Source organism: Perna viridis, chromosome 8, assembly GCF_037379345.1.
Source record: "Perna viridis isolate PV_CMFRI_1.1 ecotype Kerala chromosome 8, ASM3737934v1, whole genome shotgun sequence".
In the NCBI taxonomy this organism is placed as follows: domain Eukaryota; kingdom Metazoa; phylum Mollusca; class Bivalvia; order Mytilida; family Mytilidae; genus Perna; species Perna viridis.
This window is the reverse complement of record NC_142452.1, coordinates 19120276-19137885: the sequence shown is the minus strand read 5'-3', so window position 1 is coordinate 19137885 and position 17610 is coordinate 19120276. Positions and strand designations below refer to the sequence as shown.

Here is a 17610-nt window from a genome sequence, read left to right as displayed (position 1 = left end):
CTAATTTATATAGTGTGCGTCACTACTTTAGAATGTGTTTATCTTACAATACATGACAGGAATGACTTTGCCTGTATGTCATAAGGGATTGTCAGTAAATGGAGTGGTGGAGTTTAATTTTCTGCATGAACAATTTTCTAACTGAGGAGTAGTTATTTAATGACTTACTTTGTTGACGGTTACATTAAGTTTAAATAATGTACTATTTCAATTGTTACATGGGTACCGTTTCATTATTTAAATGATCATAGATAACCTTATATGACCGTATTGTTATAAGTTTAAACGAATCTTATTAGCTCAACTTGCTATAGAGCATAGGGGTCAGACAGACGTTTTTTTGCATATATCTTCATAATCGTTTAACCAAATTCCGACGGGATAAAAGTGTACACCACGATGAGATCTATTTGTGGTCAAAGTTTTGTCTTGATCTATGAAGCCATGTTGGAGTTTTTTCTTTCAAAACTCTTCTCTAAAACTATTTTACCAATTAGAAACAAATTTGGAATGAATGTTTCTTAGGGTATTTTGCATATATCCGATGTGGGTACTTTTGATAAGTCGATTTTTGGCCACAGTTACAAAAAACAATTAGAACATATGGGTTAGACGAAAGTTTTTTTCCTCATATATCTCCAAAGTCGTTAGGCTTAGCCAACTTGTTTTTATTTGCCGGAGTGATCCTTAAGGCCTACAAAAGTGTTTATTGGATAAAAGTTGTCAAACGACTCCTTGTTTGAGTTATTGTCCTTGAAATGTGAAACAGTATGTTTTAGCAGTTTTCAGTTAGTATCTTCAAAACTGAAATAGATAATTTTAATTGATTTTTAATTGATAAAATGATCCTTATGATATATCCTACCTGAGTCTTCTTTTGAGTCCGAATTGACAGGCAACCTAGTTATAGTTATTGCCCTTGAAAGGCAAATATTGAACCAAATGAGCGAATCTGATTCCTGGTAGCGTCTTGTTTTTGAACATCTCGATTCGTTGATTTCAAGCTCATTATTAGGGAATGCTTATATATGCTTTGAGCTTAGATGGGTTTTAGTAATTTATATAAACATTAGACACAAAAAATTAATTAGTTATGTCACATAATATATGATCATGGTAGAAATGCATTGATAAAGATCACTTACTACGGGCAAATGTTATTAAAAGTTGAATTCTTCATGACGTATGATTACAAAATGAACGATTTAGGTAAATATCATTTTTGACAAAACATTTTAAAGAATGTTCGGCTGATGAAATACACTTTTAAACGTACTGAAGGGACTTAATTATATAATCATGTTAAAGTGATTAGTTTACCATTATTCATATAACCATAAACAACAAGAAAACAATAGTTGAACATAAGTAATTATTAAGGTGACAGATATTCAATATGAATTAATTTTCTCTGTTGATGAAGGCTAAAGAACTATGCCTTGAATATTTTATGTGCTATTTTTTTTGCCTTTGAGAGTGATTATTGGGTCGGAAAATTGAAAGTTATGATATTAGATAGGACGACAGAGATGGAATCAATTTAGTTCAAAGTTCTAGACATTTTCGTAAAAAGAAGATTAAAGTTTATATATCCGTCTAAATGTTTCTTTTTCGAATAAAAATACAACTATAGTGACGAGTGTTCGCGTGGATAATTAGAATCCTGTGACACGGTATTTGCTAGCTCAGGAGTTGGAATAATTTAGTTACAGCAAATTATTATTTTTTTTGCATAAATAGGAATATCGAATATCGACTATGGTCGATTCTGAATTCTGTATTTGTTGTGATTGATGTTTTATTCCCGTCACATTGTCAAGCGAGAAAAATGAAGAGTACAGATCGATAATATGAGTACAGTACTACAGCTTGAAATGTAGAACGTTAAGGTTCGTGAACCACGTATTTGTTTACAATCAAAATGTAGTGAAAAATAGGACAACAAAAGACAATACAATACTTAACATTAAAAAAAACTTTTGTAAAACAAATCCAGCAAGTCATGATGACACTTAATTGCAGCCATAGAGGTTTGTAGGAATTCTTTAAATTAATTTGATATTCATTTCATGAAATGTATTCAGTTCTTGTGGATAAGTAAATGTATGTTTTTGGTACTGAGAATATATATTGTTTTTAATATTCACGGTAATATTCCATATCTACAAATTTCATTGCCTCCTTCTTTATGATCATCAGAGTGTTATTTTGTCTGATTAATAAAAAATGGTTTCAATAAACTAATTGGACATGTCCATTTATGACTTAGAATTAAGGGTCAATGATAAATATGTTATGTGATTACATTCAGTATAAAAAAAAACGAAATACTTATTTTGTTTGCATTAAAAAATACGTGATTTGTTGAACGCGCGTGTTGCAACATACCTTAAGCGAATATGTGAACATTCTGCGGTTTCGAGCGTCGGCTATTATTGCGAAATAAAGTATATTTAAATTCATTTTTACAGACTTATAATTCTACTTTGTGACTGATGTGTGACCTATCATTTAGTTGCTATCCACGATCCATAACATCTTCCATTTACGATCAAGCTGCAAAACCTGACTTATATTATCGATTAGTTCAAGTTCATTTTTTCGCTTGACATTGTGACGGGGTGGTATTGCTAATCTATATAACAAAAAAATATTTTATATCATAGCGAAAAGGTCCCTTAATGGCTGATATTTTCGGAATAATATACAACAACATTATTCCAATGATGATGTTTAGATTCTTTGTACATGTGTTAGTCATCTTTGTTCCTGTTACTAGTTTGGAATTGGGAGCTATTACAGAACAAACATACCAAAAAGCAATGGCAATAATAGCGCGCGATAAAACTGGATTAAAAATGTGCGGAAGAAATTGTCTATACCAAGATAAATGTTCAGCTGTCAACTTTAACCCCGAGGCACTTGTATGTGAATTACTTGAAACAGGAGGAACATCGGAGTCTGTAACTGAATTTTTATTTTCTCCTATCAATACATGGACAATGGTAAGTATATGCATTCTGTTGAAATCACATGTCTAAGATATCTGTTCTATGAAAGTATAACATAAATATGATCCATTACTCATTCGTCGATATATATCTCTACAGGATAAAGACTCGTGTCATCCTAACCCATGCACAGAAAAACAGAAGTGTCTGAAGTCAGCCAGTAACGGGTATTTTTGTCAAACCATAAGTAAGTTCAATGATACCTACTATCATCCGATAATAATGCCATAGGTTTTCCTTAAGTATTCATTTTTCCAATAAACAAAAATGAATCATATAACTCTCAATCAAAGACAACTAGATAATAAATGGCAAATTCACTTAACAATAACCCAAACTGGTTGATCAATTATGTTTACATTTTAGGGTAGCGGAAATGATTCAAAGGCTGTGACAAGTTAAAAAATGTTCAAATGTTCAAAATGTAACTATAATCTAAAAAAAATCGTTGCTCCCTATTGTTCTCAAAGATTAAACATTTCATTTCTTTCAATAATCGAAAAACCCACCGAACAAACAATGCTTTTTTCAATCTGCGTATGCTATATTTTGACAAAAGAGTTTGTCCTTTCCATATTCAGATCTGTATATCATACATTTATATATTTATCTCTCACTAAAATTAACCAAATCGACCAAAATCAAGAACGATGACTCTTACAAAGTGCTAATTTCATGTACAATCTATATAAATTATGTCTTATAAGCGCAACACCAAAATGAAAAAAACTATGACTGGTTATGTGGTGAGTAACTGATTCTGAATAATAAATAAAACTGAATTTGGTTGGTTTTTGATATGCATGAATCACCTCCTGTCTGAATTTTATAAAGATTGCTACTGTTTATCTGCTTCATTGTTACATACATGTATCTATAACTCTTTTATTTTCGGCCTGTCTATGTACATGTACGTAGGTACAATCATTTTTTTCTGACATTTTAGCCACGCCTTGTGACCATATTGATTGTCAGCATGGAGGAACCTGTACAAATAGAATTTCATCCTTTGAATGTTTCTGCACTTTTGGAACGTCCGGAACCTTTTGCGAAAGTATTTATCTTTTTTTAAAATGTTCTATCATATTCCATACTTACCTGCTTTCTTAAATTTGTGATATGATGCTATTATTCTGATGAAAGATAGTATTCCGCAGTATAGGTCTAATAAATTTATTGCATTAACTGCATTGTCTCTGAATCTAAATTCAAAAATGAATCGTTACTACATGTGAGAAATCACACATGCTTTTTCCAAGAATCATTACTTGCTTAGTATTAACAAGAACATTGTCGAAATTGGGTGGGGAGGATATTGTTTACATTTGCTGGGTGCGATATTTATAGTTGGGGTAAATGCTACGGTCAAAGATCTTTTTTTTCAAAATTTTACGCGGGTTTTATTTTTTTCGTGAATATGTTGTATTCTCATTTCTTTGTCCTGATTTTGATCTGATCACATTATCAACTAATTACTTATAAACCTATCTCTTAAATTTTAAACCATATCAATGTGGTTTTGAACAAATAAGTATGATAATATATCTATTGTCTTTTGCGAAGGATATAGTATTGTGAATTGATTGCATATGTTTTATCTTTAAACATTTTTATGATTTTTACTACTGTAATCAACAGTACTTCATTTCACAGTAACATAATATAGCCCGGACCTTTCGTGTTACTAAATTGTAATCGATAAGTTATGTTCTAGCAACACCATGCACCCCTGCTCCTTGTATAAATGGTGGTACTTGCAGTTTCTCTGGCGACCAATATTCATGTGCATGTGCTTCGGGGTACTTTGGTACAAACTGTGAATGTAAGTAATTGGAGGAACGTATTAAAAGATTTTCAAACGAGTATTAAAGAGTAATCAAGGGAACCAATATGCTAGTGAAAATTAAAAGAATGTAATACAGGGATAAAAGCCAGACATGGAAAACAGACAAGCAAAGAACATAAAGTAATTAAAAAAAATACATACACGGTAACAAAGGTAAATGATAAATGAGTAACTCGGACTCCACTAAAAACTGGGAGAATGGACCAGGTGCACCGGTTGAGTAAGCGTCCTCTGCTTTTCAAGAAACATCTGCCGAGTTGCTCATAATAAGTCAAGTCTGAGGAAGACAAAAGAAAAATAGAAAACTATGACACGTTGAACAAATTTGTTTTCATGGTGCAGATGGATACACCAGAACGATCCGCAAGTTCATGATGACGATCATAAGACTTCTGTAGTGATGACTTTAATCTTGTAGCAACATTTTGAGGCTGACTTCACAGTGTCTGTAGTATCCATTATCTCCAGCTCTTTAGGGGTAGATTTGCAATGTTTGCAATCCCGAAACCAGGATTTAAGATTTGTTTTTGTCCTGTACTAAAAACATTTTTTTTAAGGAGAATTTTAAAGTATTTCACTTATCATCCTTCCATAAAAAATAATGTTTATTGTAAAACATGCGATTACGCATTTAAAGACCAAAAAACACAAAAAACAAAAACAAAACAAAAAACAAAACAAAACAAAATTTTAAAAAATGAATGAACTAACAAAAAACTATAACAAAATAATAACAAAAAAAGAGTAATAAATAAAACAAACCAAGGGTAAACAAAATAAATGGTAATCAACAGAATGTAATCCAGGGAAAAAGACCAGACATGAAAAAAAGACATACACAACAATGAATATAAAGTAACTAAATTAGTACATACAAAATAACAAAAATAAATGAACACCTCGGACTCCACTAAACACTTGGAGCATGGACCAGGTGCACTGGTAGTGTTAGCGTCCTCTGCTTTTCTAGAAACAAATTTGATATTAAATATAAAAGAGATTTATGGTGCGTTTGACATTATAACTTTGCTGACAATTTAATCATCGATTTACTATTTAAGCAGTAGTTGCAATAAAGACATGCTAAATTGTTCAATTAAAATAAAACTCATCAAAACCTGCAGTCGAGATAATTGTACTAATTATGTGATAAATATGTACATTTGTAACTTTAACAGTAAACGTGTGCACACCAAATCCTTGCTTGAACTCTGGAACATGTGCTATAACTGGAGGAGGACATTTTCAATGCACATGTCCAACGCAATGGTCAGGAACAACATGTACAGGTAAAAATCATTTACAATGTTTTTAAACTTTTCATTCTTAGTCAATGTAAAAAGTGGTATTAGAAGTTTAGTAACACTGGGAGGGTTAGACTATGAAATCTCAGGAGACCATGAGAAAGTGTTTTTATCATTTTTTTTGTTGAGTAAGAGGACATTGAAATGATATATAAAATGACAAGAAGGCATCGGCAATCGCCTAGTCTTTCATTTTTTAGATATTGCATTATTTATGTTTTTTAGTTTTTATATCAGTTAAGTTAAGTTAACCCCGATTGTCGTTATTGTTTTGCATTTACAACACGCTAAAGTTCTGTTATTATGACATCACAAGCGTCACGAGATTTCCTTTCATTGATAAGCGAGAAATAGAAATCTTACATTGCTAAACACAGGATAATCCTTGTTCCAAAAGTTCGGCATATGGCACTTATGTACGGTTTCTAAACTTGAACTTCTAGTGTCTTTCGTGGAGAATACACCTTGATAACAATAACGTTTTCAAACCTACCCTGTATAACATGATAGGTAGAGCTAAAAGCGTTACAAATATTTATGCAAGAACTGTCGTATTGATCATGTTCATTAAAAGCGCTTTCTATATGTACTATTGTTTTCAGAATCTATTTGTGATACTGCTCCATGCATGTATACTGGAACTTGTACTCCTTTGTCGGCTACCACCTACAGTTGTGCATGTGCCTCGGGGTTTTCAGGAACACAATGTCAGGGTAAATTTGTTGCAATTCATACAATGAAGAGCCTGATCACATGCAATTCTTTTGACCTTTTATACACTTACACAATTAAAGCATAATATATATGGTGATGATTAGTGTTGTTTTTTTCGCTTTCCAATACACCCGTCAATGCGTATTACCCTAAACCTCTTCTAATGCTGCTTAATAAATTTTCAGAGAATGAAAATAGATAATGCCATTCTGCAACTACTATTTTGATTTTTGATCCCTGCAGATTTTTTATTTACCCTAAGTATTTCTCAGATTTTGTCATTGACTAAAAAGATGTATCTTTGGAGCATGCGTTTTACTTCGTTGCCGTGGATGTAAAAACACTAGTCCCAAATCATGGAAAATGAATGATCTATTAGACACATTTTGTGTTTTCATTTATCATTAGCTTACGATGATATTGTGATTATTTTGTTGTGATCATCCTTTCTGTTTTATACTCCTCGTTTTTTGAAACACGAGCTTTATAGTTATCATGATGTCTGTCTTTTTTTTTCGTCAGTCCACACAGTTTTCCCTGCACACTTTAATACATCCATGTGAAATGTTGACAACAGTTTTATAATGGTATGCCATATCGTTAGATTAAATTACAGAATCGAATGTTTTCAACTTCCACTGTGTGACGAATTTTAAAGTATTTTGACCATATGGTTTAAATATCAAATTTTCGTAACAGTTTTCTCTTTAATTACTTAACACAGCCACGATACATTTCGAATATACATGCCCTAATGTTTAATAAACTTTCAGACCTAAATTACATCATATTGCTATTTGGCGTTTTTAAAAAAAAATAAATTATCAAAACACAAACAAACAGTTGCATACAAACATACTAGGTTGACTAATTCATAATTACTTTAAACAAAATGTATCTTTATCGATAGGCCAATCAAATGTGTTTTCTATAGTGTTTTGTTTATTAATATTGTTCCGTCGTTTTCTTGTCTATCAATGGTTGTTACCCTACCCTACCCTGCACCTGGTCAATGGTCCCAGTTTTTAGTGGAGTCCGAGTTGCTCATTTGCTTTTGTTACATTGTATGTATGATTTTGGTTTCTTTATGTTCTTTGTTGTGTATGTCTGCTTTCCATGTCTGGTCTTTGCCCCTGGATTGCATTCTTTTGATTACCGCTATAACCTTGGTTCCCTTGATTACTCTTTCGACTATACATCCTGCTAATAAGGCCTTGTTTTCCTTAATGTGATTAAATTGTTTACAGCAGAAAAAAAACAAATATTAGTGATTTGCATATTTAAATAATGTCGGGCCTTTATTTCTAAAAAGAAACCTACATGTTCTTGTTATATATTTTACGTCATACATCAACCTTTCGTTGAAATAGACGTAAGTTTAATAACTGGAAAACAATGCAAGACATTGAGGAAAACAAACAAAGAAAAAATCACAAAACAAAACAAAACAAAAACAAACAAACAAACAAACAAAGACAAGGAAAGAAACACCAAGAGATTTGCGTTTATACCATTTTCTTATTCTGTTACTTTGGGAAAACTTAGCTTGCAACTGGAAAGACTTATTGGCATACTTTTGTGCTAAAATATGACCTAAGCCAGACACAATTTTTCCGAGTTGTTACATCACCAACGTTTTAAAGTATTGTTTCCTTAACGCAGTATGAATATAGTTGGGATTTTTTTTTATCTTGACATATTGGTAACATGCATCGCCAAACTAAATGTTTTGTTACAAAATCTCATGAAGCAATTGTCTTGCATGGCGGAAATGTATAAGTTGTCGATGCACGTGGTCAGTACCTCCTTATATCTTATTATCTAAGAAATGTAATAAAGTGTTTTTCAACAATTTGGCAGAATTTACATAGTTTGGCTCTATTTTGAACTAAGGTTCAAGATTTGCATAGATAAATAACAAACCGTTTTCCAGGTGTCAAAAGAATAGTCCCGCAGCAGCGCTAAGCTTTTCGTAAAAAGCAAATAAATAGTATTCAGAAGCCTTGGTTGGGACAGAGCGCTCTGACTACAGAACAACTGGGTTGTGTTCGCCAGGGAGGTGGAATGGGGTACCCCTGATACATGTATGCTACATGCTGGTTTCTTCAGTACATAATACGGAAAACCTGACCGCAAACCATAGTGGTGTACTGTGTTGGGAAAGATGAATATAAGCTGAAACGTTGCTGCCTAGGAGTTAAATCCCAACAATTAATCAATCAATTTTGCTCTCAAATTAATCACATTTTCTCCTAATTATTAAGAATATCCATACTGATTTGACTGAAAAAAAATTTCAGGGTCGACTTTGTTAAAAACTAATATACCTTTTTATAATGACACCGATTAATACACTTTTATATTTTGTAGTGACACCGTGTAGTACAGGGCCTTGTCAATATGGAGGAAAGTGTTCTATAGCAGGAACTAATTACCAATGTTCCTGTGCATCAGGATTTTCCGGAACTAACTGCCAAAGTATAATTTATTTTTTAAACGCGTCGCATATCACATTTTAAATTAAATATCTGTTGGAACGATATCGTTTTAGAAAATAGAGATTTGTATCAAGAAGTGCATTTTTCTACAACCATTTCATATAATAAGTTGCGTTCAAATATTTCATTTGATCAATTTGTCAATTACAATAGACATGTTTACTTTAATTCCGACTAAGCAATTGTATCACTTTGCTATTGATTTACTCATTTTCCTTTTGCAATTTAAACATCCCTTGGTGTGTGTACTTACATGTATGACTCTTAGGCTTTTATACCTGTTTTAACATTTAAAGCAATGTAACGTTTTAAACATGCCTGCTTAGTTAGTTCAAGTATATTACGCTTTTAAAGAAGAAAAGAAAAACGTTTAAATTACATTGATTACATTGTCACTAATGTTCAATACATATAAGACAAGGGAAAACTAAACCTGATGTGTCTCGGCCGTTCTTTTGGTATATACGCTAGCATATTATTTTAATACTAAGTACTTTTCTTGGGTTGTCGGTATTTGCTATATCGAAGTTATCCATTACTTGTTGCACTTTAAAAGCGCATTTCACTAAAATACTCGGTAAAAGTAATCTCCTGTGCTATTTTTTAATAAGTGTTAAATGATATTATTGATGTCCAATTCTAATTAAAGGTAATTATTTAAAAGTTTTATAGCTGTTTCTGTTGAATTCAGAGTTTTGAGCTTTTGTACCATTGGTAGGTAAATAGTCATTTTATTTTAGATAATTGTAAAGCTCACTACAAGATGAAACAAATTGTAGGATTTCGAAATGTCCTTGTTTACACATTGGTTTATCAGTTTATCAAGTTAATTGCACCATTTTGATGATGTTGGAAAGTTTGTTTTTTTGTTGCATAAAGTAAAAAATTCAGAATGCTTTTTTTCATATGGTTAACATTGTGAATCGCTAAAGGATAAGCAGATTGCATTTTCCTTAAACTCACATTTTTGTCTGTCAATTGAATACTGTTTGGCTGCACTCTTTGATAGAATGAATGCGATTACTTCGATTGTTTCAGTAACTCCATGTTCCTCTGGGCCTTGTTACTATGGGACCTGTCACATTTCTGGTTCAACTTATACCTGCGCTTGTCCCAGTGGATACTCAGGAACAAACTGTCAATGTAAAGTATAATTTGTGTCTACTAGAAAGTTTGTAATTTTATCAACTATTAAAAAAATGGAAGCATGCAATGTGCATAAATAAATAAGCCCTGCTAGGGCAACCTGTTCTGACCTTTCACGATATCATTTTAAATGGCAACTGAAAACAACTAAATTACGTAGAAAACTTTATTATCATGCCAAAAGAATTAATACAGATATTTATAAAAAGAAACAGAGACAAGCAAAGGAACACGACTATCATAAAGTAAAATAAAATTACATATATTAAAATAAAAGAATTATTCCAATTGATTTATGTGAAATACATTTACATAGTTTGCTCTTTATTAAAACCATTACAAAAATCGAACACATTATTAACTGCTCATGGATCCCATTAAGACGAATGGCTCTCCATGTTTATTACTATAAAATGTTACGATGTATAAGTTTACTAAATTGTTTTTTATAAACCGTCACACGTAGTGTCGAGCTATTATGTGATACACTAAGAAAAGTTTGTCTAGCCGTCCGGTTTTTCGTTCTCAGACGGTTTCCGTATGATTACTTCGGATGATATTGAAGGACCATTTTTATCTTTGCTTATTGAATATTATGAAATACAGATCAAGTTCGGATTTTAGTTTGATATTAGTTTTAAGACAAAAATATGGCCATTATTATGAATTATCAATTAAGATCATTTCGTGAAACGTACATATACGTTGCTATTAAGCTAAAGTTGTGCTGGCTTTAAAAGAAATTACTATATGGTAGTAAAATTCTTCATTTACGCCGAACCCCGTGCAGGTCCGGGTGTTAAAAGAATTGGCCTGCAGCAGCGCTAAGCTTGTCGTAAAAGGCGACTAAATATTGCTCAGAACCCTAGCCGGGGGATAGGACGCTCTGCCCACAGAGCAACTGGGATGTGTGCCCCAGGTGGTGGAATGGGGGTACCCCTGGTGTGTTACATGCTGGGGTTGTCAGGCTATAATACAGAAAACCTGACCGAAAACCATAGTGGTGGACCGTGTTGGGAAAGATGCCACGTTCCTCGCACGTCAAAGAACCCTCCTGTGATATTCTCCCGGAGTAGGAACCATAGGGCTCCGCCACAGGAGGCTAAATTGCCCGACCCTACCCACCTCTCCCCATTTCCAGTGGCAATCAAAATTTGTCGACCCACCCCTTTTTCATTTCATGTTCATTTTATCATCAATTTCATGTTCATTGTCTGATTATAGCTGAAATATTGCTGCTCGGACGTTAAACCCCAACAAACAAACAAACATTTACGCCGACTAAGTTCCGCCATAACATTATCATTTATCACCCCCAAAAACAACCATGTTCACAAATTCCAGTCATAAAAAAATGAACATAATTTGTCTGCACGACTACGAGCTGACACAGCATCCTTGTAAGAATCATCATTATAACAAAATTATTCTTTACATTCAGTGCAGACATTTACCACGGTATCACTTACATACAGTGGGTATACGAACAATGCCGACAGACTTTTTGGCCCATATAATGTAGGAACAGGATACAAGGCGTCGCTACGGTTCACACGAATGGACACAGAATCAAATTATGACTATTTGAAGGTAAGAACGCTTAAAATGTTTAATCTAAAAATATGTATGTATAAACAAGGTTTTTTTTTTAAATTTCTAATACATGGATTATATTACGCCATTTTGTTCCAAAGGTACCCAGAATTTTCTCTGAACTGATCATTAACGTCTGAGAAACAATATAATTTTACATTGTGAAGTCATTATTTTTTCAGTTGAAAGAGAAAAGATGCACCTTTATTTTTCCAATTGGCGTTTGTGAATCCGTGTATTCAAACTTTGATATTAAAGTCTTATGGTTAGCCTGGTCTAGCTTCATTTTGAGAACATATTCAATACAAAAATACCACTTTTATATATTGTAAATTTCGATAAGATGTACACATGTTATAAGGAGTAACCTCTCATCAGCAGTATTAAAATCAAATATGTAGGAAAATAATAATCAAAATATTAGTTGCATACAAGAAGTATTCAAAACCGAAACTATCGAAAGAGAAAGCCAAATCTATCACCGAGAGGTTCTACCACATGCAATGCAAGATTTCATAAATAGGGAGAATAAATATGATACAATTCTGACTACTGGGTTGTAGTAACTTATTAAACAATAAAGCAATATTCCTTTTACAAAAAAATATGATAGCATTTGCAGGTACTTATTTAAAAATGGTATTGTTCACTCCTATTTTTACGGTTATATCGTCCAGAATGCACATTGTTTCAGAGGAAATGTATTTATCAAATGTCTTAAGTTGATTTCTTCGTAAAAATATTCAAATTATTGTCTATCACTGAACCTTGTTTTCACAAATAAAGATATTCGACCCCAATTGCACCTTACGTAAAAACCAAGTCATTTTCAGCTCAACTGACTCAAAAGGCCATGTGAAGTTTGGCCATCATTTTGCGTCCGTCGACGTCACTAACAATATTTCAAAACTCTTCCCGTCTGAAATTACTAGACCAATCAGAACCAAATTTGGTTTCAATCTTCCCTAGGGTACTCGGCATAGAACTTTTGATTCGTCGATAAAACGTTGCTGTGGTTACTAAAAAGGAATGTAGGGGTCAGACAGAAATTTTTCAATCATACCTCCAAAACCATTAGATTTAGCTTGATTCTATCAAAATAAAAGCGTTCAGCATGATGAAACCTATCTGTATTCGTTTTGATCTGTTAAGCCAGGTTGGCGATATTGGCGTTTTTCAATATTTTTCCTATTTTTTTTCTTTCAAAAATATTCTCCTCTGAAACTGTCTGACCATTTATAACCAAACTCAGCATGAGCATTTCTTCGAGTATTCTGCATATATCTGATGTGGGGATTTTTTTATTCCATGCCATGAAAAACGTGGCAGCTGGTACTAAGAATAGAACAAAGAGGTATGGTCAGAAGTTTTTGTCATATATTACAAAACCATTAGGTTTAGCCAAATTCTTTTAATGGACAAGATAATTATTATTATTATTAGGCTTATAGAAGTCTGCATTGGATCAAATTTGTCGGACGACTCATTGTTAGAGTTATTGCCTTTGAAAGGTGAAAAATGACTTCTTTCTTTTACAGTTATCAGCCAATATCTGGTAAACTAAATTAGATAATTAGAAACTGTCTTATACTTAAATGATCATTATTTTAATTTCTATCAAATTCTCTTCATTTAAAATTTTCGGAAAACTCCTTGTTAGAGGTATTTCCCTTAAAGGCAAAAAAAAGGAACTAGGTGAGCGATTTGGGCTCCTGGAAACCTCTTGTTTAGAATTGCACTGCATCAAACCCTTTGCTATTCAGTACATGAAGTTACTACTTCAAATCAAGTCCACTGGAATTGTAGAGAACGGTTATTTCTAATGCTGGTAGAGTACATGGTATTGTCACTCTTCGATATATTCTGAGCAAGTTTTCAGTAACTGTGAGCGTTCTTTAAGTGGATATTTCCTTTTGTATATATTGTGTATGTTGAGGTACTCCATGAAGATAATTGGATGTAATTAAATAAATTTTGTGGTGTAATTGTTTAAAAAGAGGGGTGGTTAATGACTTATGAATCTGGTTTAACCCAACCGTATATTCACATGCATGCACCTGTCTAAATCAGGAGATGTTGGTCATTAATATGTCTTATTTTGTAATTTTAACTGATTCTGAAGCAGTGTCATCGTTTTGTTACCGTGAATTTTATAACTTTTGTTGCCGAGGACTTTCAGAGCTTGAATGTGTGTTAACACTAATTGAAGAACTTTTTGTGATTTCTGAATAAATTAACAATTTCTGTCTAGTTTATACGCTGGTGCATGTGTGAGGCATTTTACCATATCCGTTCCTTTTTCCATTTTATAGCAAACGAAACATGAACAACCTTGACGACGGTTGATATTTATACACAAATAAATCTCAATCACTAGTTGCATGTTCTACCTGTTTATCTAGTCAATACTACGGTATTCGCATTGTTTGCCTTGGAACTTTAGTGACACACTTTTATTCAAGTGAATGTTCAATTTTGCTTTTATTCCATTGGCGTACATATCTGAGTCTACTTTACTCAAACCATAAGTTTTCATTGTGTCTTGTCATAAGCATAACATTTATTCAGCGGTAATTGTCATTTTTGATATCTGTATTACCCAAAAACTTAAGTACAAGTCTGTATTCAGACACTGACAATGGTGAAGTGATTCATGGTGTAGAAAACAAACAAATGATGGTTATTCAGTTCAGGTTACATATGCTATATATTTACAAAACAATAATCATATCAGTATTCAGATCTGCACTTTTGAGAAAATCACACATTCCTCTCCCATCAAAATCAACCGAATGGAAACAAATCAAGAACGATAATGCATGCAAAGTACCAATTTCATGTAAAATCCATATAGTTTTTACCACAAAAGCGCAACAACCAAATGAAAAACTAAGACCTTTTATGTGATTAGTAACTATTTCTGAACAAGAAATAAAACTGAATTCGGTTGGGTTTTTGACATGCATGAATCACCTTCGGTCTGATTGTTAGAAAGACTGCTATTTAAAACAGAATGCGAATTTTACATTGAATAAAATTTTAAAGTACCATATAAAAACATGTACATGTATCATTTTTAGATATACGATGGAAGTAATGTAAATGCTCCATTGCTTGCGACAAAAACTGGAACTAGTTTAGGAGGTGATATTGTAACCAGTGGTCAGTACGTAACTCTGCACTGGACAACAGATGGTTCCGTGATAAAAACAGGGTTTGACATTATAATATTTAGGTTCATATAGAAAATTAAATAAGTATGTTTTTTTTAATATTGTATTTCGTATGTTTTGTCCAGGTTATTGGTAAATTTGAATATTAATTTGAATACACATATACTCCTGTGACAGAACTATAAAAGAAAATGGGTAATATATCATTCATTTACTAATTTAGCGAATATAAATCTATTTCCGATAAGTGTAGTTATAGCGTGTATTTTCATTGGACCTTTAAATAGAAAACGATTTTGTTTGTTCGATATGCCCTTAAAACTAATTTGAAATTTTTTTATGGGTATATTGGCTTGTACCGACATATACTATTCGACGATATGAAGACTTCATATTTGAAATAAATGAAAACTAAAGTTTTTGATTGTTCAGTAGCTAAATATGAATTCCCATAAAAAATTAACATCATAATCTACTCAAATTCCACAAAAGATCGGTAAAACGTATGCAATTCGAGCAACTTTTTTCTCTGAAATTATATATTAGTCGATTATTTGATGAAATATGTAATTTTTATAATATATATGTATATTTAAAATATTGTTGTGCAATTTATGCTTTTTTTATCATTGTAAGGAATGATAAAAACATTTAGTGGCATAACACACAAAGTATACCGTTTCATTGCAATTGAAAAAAAAATCTTAATATTGCCTATTGTTCAGGGTTTTATGGCCACTTATATTTTTTAATGAAAAAAAAGTCATTTTCTACCCTTCAAACATTCATTTTTAGACCTAAATATAAACATTAGTCTTTGTTCACTGTTTTGAAACAACATGCTAGCCCAGTTGGGTCGATAAGCGTTTTAACAAACAATTATATTCCATGCACGACGAGCACCAATTGTCTATTTGCCGACTTTACCGACAAACGTGTGTCACAATTAAACCTTGCCCAGTTTTTAGTGGAGTCCGAGTTGCTCATTTGCTTTTTTTACTTTGTATGTATGAGTTTAGTTACTTTATGTTCTTTGTTGTGAATGTCTTTTTTTCCATGTCTGGTCTTTGTCCCTGGATTGCATTCTTTTGATTACCGCTATAACCCTGGTTCCCTTGATTACTCCTTAAAATAACAAGTTAGTATAGCTCTTTATTTTTAGTTTTCTGTTATGCTTTTTAACCAATATACACATGCAATGTCATAGATTTAGTGACTACCTCTATTCGAAAAGGCTAACAATTAAGAACACTACACATACAAAAAGACTGCTCATATAGAAACCAGGCAATTCCTTTGATAAAGGCGGCAAAGAGTAACTTTTATTCCATCATTTTTATTTCATTTTTATTTGGTTAGAATCATTACATGTATGACATCAAAGAGTACAGGTTAATATGGTAAATATGAATAACTCTAAATTTATGTTCACAATTCCCTAAAAGATCACAAATCACCTAAATAATGAAAAAATCAAAGTATTTTTTCATTCTTAATTTTTAGTATATATATAATGGTATATATTTCATTTTTAACATTTTAATGAGATAAAACCAACATTCAATTGCTAGAAAACATGAGTATGAAATCTCGGATGAAAATGTATAAACCACCCTTTGCCTTCCATTGACAAGTACTTTATTTCTTATCCTGGACATCATCTAGATTAAAAAAAAAGAAGAAAGCTATCTAATGCACTCATTGCCTAATGCGAATTTTAGCAGCTATTACATTATGTTTAGATAAAATTCATAGCAATTGCACAGTCATTACAATGACAAAGTTGGCCAAATTGGTGTCTCCGAAAAAGCACTGGTTAATTTTTGTGGTTGTATTTTTTACATACATTTTAGATATTAAAATATTGCAGTTGTCTTTGTTATCCCTTATATAGGTTCTTGGTTTCTTTTTATTTCAAATTCTAGTCATTTTGCTGTCTCCTATAAAAAACTATTACAAATGTATAGTATGATATCCTTATTGGAATATTGAACGACATACTTTCGTTGTTACTGCATATAGAAGAGACAAACAATTGTATACAATTGTGTCCTATTTGTTGTTTTGAATGTGTTTTGTTATTCTGAGTTATGTTATAAGGTTTGTTTATTTCAATTACAAAATAAAAATATTGAAATATGTTCGACTGATTTAATGTAATTTGTTTAATATCTGAAAAACAGAGACATGAAAGGAAGGTATTTATTTGAGTTGACATGCATATTATATACATCTATAAAATGCCATAAACCAAGAACTGAGGTAATCTGGTTTTGATGTATGTAATTATGAGTGTGTGCTAATTTTAGTAAAACACAAACTGGT

At 32.2% G+C, this 17610-nt stretch overlaps 1 protein-coding gene across 4 annotated transcripts; it reads left to right on the top strand.

Moving 5' to 3' along the window:
* The first annotated feature begins 1277 nt into the window (after positions 1-1277).
* On the top strand, positions 1278-17395 carry LOC148609656 (uncharacterized). Of its 4 annotated transcripts, none has more exons than XM_088541260.1 (11): positions 1278-1368; positions 2667-3005; positions 3111-3198; positions 3958-4065; positions 4726-4833; positions 6036-6146; positions 6764-6874; positions 9246-9353; positions 10412-10516; positions 11961-12109; positions 15193-17395. In XM_088541260.1, the coding sequence occupies exons 2-11, from the start codon at positions 2682-2684 to the stop codon at positions 15355-15357; spliced, it is 1377 nt and encodes a 458-aa protein (XP_088397386.1). In that variant the 5' UTR covers positions 1278-1368; positions 2667-2681; the 3' UTR covers positions 15358-17395. The 4 variants fall into 4 exon arrangements, with proteins under 4 accessions (XP_088397386.1, XP_088397385.1, XP_088397384.1 ...); XM_088541259.1 differs by having other exon boundaries at positions 1331-1380; XM_088541258.1 differs by lacking the exon at positions 1278-1368 and adding an exon at positions 1389-1673.
* The last annotated feature ends 215 nt before the right edge of the window (positions 17396-17610 follow it).